Genomic DNA, 6,537 nt, shown 5'->3' with positions numbered 1-6,537 from the left:
GGTAGAAAAGCCCCTGGGTTCCACCCCCAGTCAGTAACACACACACACACACACACACACACACACACACACATACACACATGCGCGTGCGCCCGCATGCCTTTGCGTATTTGTGTGCATTGCTCCTCAATAACTTTGCAAGTCTGGGGGAAGGTCTCTGAAAAGCAGGAGCCTTCCAGAAACCTTACAGTATTGAGTTTGGGGAGGCCAGAGTTGGGCATGGTTGAGTCAGAAGTAAATGGATGAGCCTGTATCTTGGGTAGCCATCTAGATCGAGTGACTCCAAAGAGACAGATTGGAGAAAAGAATTCCTGGACATACAGATGTTTTGAAGACACTGTGCACCGCAGCACTCTTTGTGTGTATGTGGGATGGAGAGTACTGGGGACTGGACCCAGGGTCATTCTATCTTCATGCTATACCCTCAGTCCTATTTTATTTTTTAATTTTGAAACAGGGTCTCATTCAGTTGCAAAGGGCCTTGTTAAGTTGCTGAGGCCAGCCGCGAACCTGCGAATCTCCTGACTTAGCCTCCCAGGTACTGGGATTGCAAGTGTGCACCACCGCACCTGGCTCTGTTTAAGTTTAGATCATCCTGGCATATGTGTTTGTGCAAAGAGCTCTCCTCTGGGTGGAATATCTGTAATTCATCCACAGTTCATAATACATGCTTTGGAGACAGCCTCTACTGTCAGCTCTCATCCGTTAGTTGTTTTTATGGGGCATGGGATGGTCCACGAGTGGGCAGTCTTGACTTAGGGCAGTGTTTTCCAAACCTCATTCATTTTCCCTTTGAACTCCCTGGAGTTTGTCTTCTATTCCCTGGCTGTGCTATTTCTGGATGCTTGCATTTAAATCAATCATCCAATTTATTTTATTTTCATCCTAAACAGTTATCATCATGGACTTGATATGGTGATTACATTCCCCCCCTCACACACATTGAAATAGATAACTGTTAAAATTTAAAAGTTTGATCATGCATTACTAATAATCTTCTCACGTACTAGGACCAAAGTGTGGGGTCTCTGGTTTGAAGTATCAAGAGTCAGAGAGGGAGCCAGGCATGATGGCACATGCATGAAATCCCAGTACTTGAGAGGCTGTGATAGGAGAATTGCAGGAGAAATGAGGGAAAGGAAGATGCGAGGGTTGGAATTTTCTTGCTGGGTGGAGAGGAATTGAGCCCTGGAGGAGACTGAGAGGCATTCAAGTGTGGATGTCAGGTAGGCGATTGTAGGTCACGTCTTTCTCAGCTTGACTTGTGTAAAGTAGGCACCCTCACAGGGCAACTGTGAGGATTCAGAGCAGAACATAGGGTAGATGCTCCATAAACGCCAGTTCTTCCCCCACTCTTCTCCCTCCCAGTAAGTGCTTATGGGTACAGCCATGAGTAGAACTAGTTGTATCCATCCGGAGATAACAGTTCCCTTTGGTCCACTGCATAGTCCCTTTCCACAGCACAATTCCTGGCTCATAGTAAACGTTTAGTATTTGTAGAACGGATGGAATTGGTCCCCTTGTGACCCAGGGCTACTTGTATGCGGCTGGAAATGGGCTAAACTGGGCCCGTGGTTGGTTGGAAGTTAAAATAACTTTTAAAGAAGTGGGTGTCAATCTGAGGTAGTGGTGCTCGTCTGTAATCCCAGTGCTTGGGAGGTTGATACAGAAGGATCACAGGTTTGAGGCCTCAGCAATTTACAAGACCTTTAACAACTTAGCGAGCCCGTTTCAAAATGAAAAATTTAAAAAAAAGGCTCGGGCGTAGCTCGGGGGTAGAATGCCTTTGGGTTCAATCGCCAGTACAACAACAAAGAAACGGATATGAAATAATACAGAAGTTGGGGGTCTTGGACAAAGACCCTTCCCCTTCGGGCAGCCAAACGTTCAGGACGCGGGATGCACGGAGAAGAGGGTCCTCGTGGCCCAGGTATTTGCAGCTTCCCGTTTCCCCAACACGGAGGAAAAGAAGAAGATACCTAGCGGCTCTGCCCGGCCTGAATAGGTCCCGCCGGCCTTTAAAGGCCCACCACGTGGCCGCGCCACTGGCTCGGGTCCGGAGGCGGCGTCCGGGCGGCGCCTGCGCACTGCCTAGCGCGGAGGTTTGGGGTTCCGAGAAAGGGCGCCGCGCGAGGAACGGAAGGGTGCTCCGGGTGGGCCGCCGGGGGAGGAGCCAGCTCTTTATGCAAATCGCAGCGGCGCGCGCGAGCCGGGGGCGGGGCTTGCGCGGCCGAGCGGAGTCTGCGTTGGGAGCCGCGAGGGGGCGGGCCAACCCTCGGCCCCTTTCCGCGAGCGCTGACGTCGCCCGACGTCTCATTTAAAAGCGGCCGCGCAGGCGCAGTTGGCCGAAATGCGAACTTAGGCTGTTACACAACTGCTGGGTTCGGTTCTCGCCGCCTGCCCGGCAGTCTGTCAGCGTCGCCGCCGCTGTCGCCGCCTCGGCCGTTCCGGGAGCCTCGGGCCCGCCGCCGCCGCCGCTTCCCCGCGTCTCCGCGAGCCCCCCGGACCCCCGCCCGCCCAGGCCGGCCCGCCGTCCCCGTCTCCCCCGCGCCGCCTCGCCGCCGCCGCGCTCGCAGCCCCGGCCGACATGAGTGGGGACCATCTCCACAACGATTCGCAGGTACGGCCCCGGCCCCGGCCCCGGCCCTCCGCGATCCAGCCCGGCCCGGCCCGGCCGCTTTGACAGGCCCCGGGCCCCGGCGACGGGCCGCGCGCCCGAGGAGGTGGGCTCGCCGGCCCCGGGCGCAGCCGCCAAGTTAGGGTGCGGGGGGATGGCCGCCCGGGGGGCCGTGTTCGGGGCCCCCGCGTCCCCGGGTGCGGGGTGGGCCCGGGCCCCGGCCCCCGGCCGCGCGCGCTCGTCCGTGCGCCGCCCGGGGGGCTTCGTGTGCCTGTTGTTTCATCTTCCCTCCTTTTCTTTCTCCAGATCGAAGCGGATTTCCGATTGAATGGTGAGTGCGCCCCCCGCCCCGCCCCGGGCCCCCCAGCCGCCCCGCCGCCTCCCCCGCGCCCGGCCCGAGCCCGGCAGAGGACAGACATGGCGTCCCAGAGACTAAGTCCCGGCTCCTCGCTCACCGGCCCCATTGTTCCCATCGGGCCGCCTCTAGACCCCCTTTCCGGGGGTCCCAGCGCCCCCAAATTGCAGCCCTCGGAAGAGGGGGCAACGGAGACCCCAGGTCGCCTGCCACCGGGCCTCGGACAGCCTTTCCGGGCCCGGATTCCTCCCGGGAAAGTCGCCTTGTCGACGGTCGGGACTTAGTCTCTGCGCCATTTTCTTTTTCTCCTCTCCTTTCTGTGTCTGTGTCTTTCTCTCCCTCCCTCGCCTCCTTTCTTGAGCTGCCCAGAGAGAGCTTTCTGTAGAGCAAAGCCATATAAATCACAGACCTCACCAGAGAGGGGAGGATGGGAGACTGAATTATTATCGGTTTTTTTTTTCCCAAATAGAACTTTATTTTGGAGGTTATTCGCTTTCAGCTTTATGTTTCCTTTTCTTCTAGAATGAAAGATTCCCGTAGGCAACTGTTGATTTCAGAGGTGTGTGTGTGTGTGGGGGGGGGTTGGATGTTTATGATGGGAATTATGGCTGTAAAACTAAAGCCACTCTTTGTGAGAGTTTGTATTTCAGTTGTTTTCCCCAAGTTGTGTTCCGAAAGGTACCTCCCTTCAGAAAGTTTGCAAGTTTTCTACATGTCACCTAGTGTGATGTTGGACTTGGGCATATCAATTTTTTAAAAAGTATTAATGACTAGAACTTTTCACTGTAGCTGAGGCTCCCAAGGCTTGTCTCTAACCTCTTAAGGTTTTCAGAGAAAAGGTTCAATGTACTAGTTGAAAAGGTTGTTGAGCATCTTGTCTGGATGTGGTGTGTTGACCTTTTCTTTTGGACTGTAGGAAGGAAAAAGAGATTTTTATTTATTGAAACAAAGAGTGGCCAGCACCCAGCCCTGCTTCCTGTTCATTCTCTTCAGAAGTTACTTCTTTTTCCCCAGGAATTAAGAGTTAGCTTTATTTTTCCACATCTTTATGCTTTTGAACCCTTTTCAGGCAAACCAAGGCATTTATTCTTTGAGTATTTCCACTTCAGTTATCTAAGGATGAGTCCTGAGTAAAAAAGCTCACCTTTGTAGGCTTTCTGAAAATTTTGTTGAAGGAGAAGATACCTGTGTGGTGTGCTGGGAATTCCCACTTTTTCTGAAGGTACATAATCCTTCTCAATTGAATTTGGCTTCCGGGAACCTCTCCAATAGGAGAAGCTGATGAGTAGGTTTTCTGATGTTGTAATCAGCAGTCCATCATGTTAACCTGCTCTACGAAGAGTAGCTTTGTATTTGATTTTGAAGTGGGACATCCTGCAAGAGATGGTTTTGAATTAGGCGAGAATCTGGTCTAAAGGTAGTATTTCTTGAGCACTTACTATGCGCCAAGCACCGTGCTTAGTGCTAGAGCTGAACCTATGACCACATCAGTGCTCTTGCTCTCAATTCAGTCTGTTGGGGGAGACATAATTAGTTAATAATTATATGGTAGGTACTGGGGCATATGTGTAACTGTGCTTTGGGAGCATAAGGGACTTAATTTTGTCTGGAGGTGGGGAAATTTCTCAGAGGTGACTCTGAGCAGAGTGTTGTGCAATACTAGGTGCCGAGAATTGTCAGGGATTGAATTGTTTCTTAAGTATGTTGACCTGTCAGGCTTTTAAAAGAGGGAGGTGAGGCCCCTGCAGCTTAGAAAACCACTAAGAGTATAGCTAATACTTCGTTGGGATATGGAGGCACAGAAAGGATGTGGGAAGTTAGGATGTAATAAGTCCTTTAGAAGTGTTTTTATGACTTGTAAGCTGAGCTGAGTATGTAATGTATGTAGTAATGAAACAAAGTTTAGCCTTTTTTCTTCATAAGAAATGTAATAGTTCAAACCTAGATTTGTTCAAAGGAACTATTGAACATGTGAGTGATTTCTGGGCTCTGTAGGTTATTAATCTTTACTGCCATCTTTATAGAGACTGAAACTGCCTATGTTTTAGAACATGTTTACTGTCTGTCAGGTATAGATCTCATCTTTTTCGTTAGGATTTAATCCTTCCAAGGACCCTTATGAGTTTGGTACTGTTGTCTTTATTTTATAGGTGAAAAAACTGAGGCCTCAGTTTGATTTAATAGCTTGCCCAAGGGCAATGACTTGTGCACTTCAAAGTCAGCACTGATAGTAGTATGAAGAAGTTAAAAGCTGCATATCTCTTATGACAGAGCAGAAAGAAGAGAGAGGGGAGGATTTGATAGTTTTTCATTTGCTTTTTATCTTAAGTCTGCTCCTTCAAAGGTAAAAGCACATTTGACTATCTTCCTACCACCATAAAGGTGTCTAACATTGGAATAGTTTTCTTAGTGAATATTGTCTGGAACCTGTGGTATTAGTAATTGTGTACTTGCTCAATCAAGTAATATATTGTTTACTAGTGATTGGTTTTTATAATTATGAAAGTTAATTTTTAAAAAACAAATCCGTATACTCAAACATAACATTATTGATCTTTAAGATATTTGCTTAAGCATGATTTTAAGTAGATCTGACCCATTTTACAGATTAACTGGGCAGGTTCATTCATATTTTAAAATTACATATCCCTCTGGGCGTGGGCGTAATTTCAGCTTTTGGGACGCTAAGACAGGAGGATCACAGTTTGAAGACAGCCTCAGCTACTACTTAGGCCCTTTGCAACTCAATGAGACCCTGTTTCAAAATAAAAAATTAAAAAAAAAAATAGGGCTGGGGTGTAGCATGGAGGTAGAATGCCCCTGGGTTCCATTTCCAGTACTGCAATAAAAATAAATAAATAAATAAATACACACACATCCCTTTTTTGCTTGCTTTGATCACCTAAGATGAAGTTTTTTCTCTCTTTCGAGCTCATTTTACAATATTTAAAATTATAGCTGTTTGTAGAATTTAGAACATTTGGTTCATGCTCATTCTGGGAACTGTTCTTTGTGAAATGCACTTATACTTAAAATATTGACAATGATGTAGGAATCTCAGGGGCAGAAATCGTAACCTCTTACCTAAGTGAAAAGACTTCCTTTGTAAATAATGGTAGCATTAACTATAGTGGGGCTGAGTTATTATTATAGGACTGTACGTTCAGGCTGTAGAGTTGTCTGTAAAGTTGATAACATCAGGTTAGGGGTACTAGTGATTTTTTTGTTTTTGTTTTAAGAACTTGAAGAGCTGGCCATGGTGGCGCATGCTTATAATCCCAGCATTTGGGAGGCTGAGACAGGAGTATCACAGTTCAAGGACAGCCTCAGCTACTTAGTGAAGCCCTTTGTAACTCAGTGAGACCCTGTGTCAAAATAAAGAATAAAAAAATAAGGCTGGAAGTGTAGCTTGGAGGTAGAATGCCCCTGGGTTCCATCCCTTGTACCAAAAAAGAAAAAAGAAAAGAACTTGAAGTTTTGCCTATTACTCTCAAATTGTGGGGGTTTGCCCCTACATATATCCCTTCAGCAAATTAGAATACTCGACTCTAGCATGTTATAGATT

At 48.1% G+C, this 6,537-nt stretch overlaps 1 protein-coding gene across 4 annotated transcripts in view; it reads left to right on the top strand.

Annotated features, from left to right (window-relative positions):
* Window positions 1-2,587: 2,587 nt before the first annotated feature.
* The window catches only part of TOP1 (DNA topoisomerase I), a gene marked incomplete at both ends in the record, with an annotated part of 100,062 nt that continues 96,112 nt past the window's right edge, over window positions 2,588-6,537 (top strand). For all 4 annotated transcript variants that reach the window (XM_080716147.1, XM_080716146.1, XM_080716145.1 and 1 more), the window contains 2 exons: window positions 2,588-2,620; window positions 2,924-2,948. In XM_080716147.1, the coding sequence (XP_080572273.1) occupies window positions 2,588-2,620; window positions 2,924-2,948 (58 nt within the window). The remainder of the gene's footprint in view (window positions 2,621-2,923; window positions 2,949-6,537) is intronic.

This window comes from Muscardinus avellanarius, assembly GCF_963383645.1.
Source record: "Muscardinus avellanarius genome assembly, chromosome: 19".
Lineage (NCBI taxonomy): Eukaryota > Metazoa > Chordata > Mammalia > Rodentia > Gliridae > Muscardinus > Muscardinus avellanarius.
Note: the sequence above shows the minus strand (reverse complement) of the source record. Positions and strands in the feature narration are given on the sequence as shown.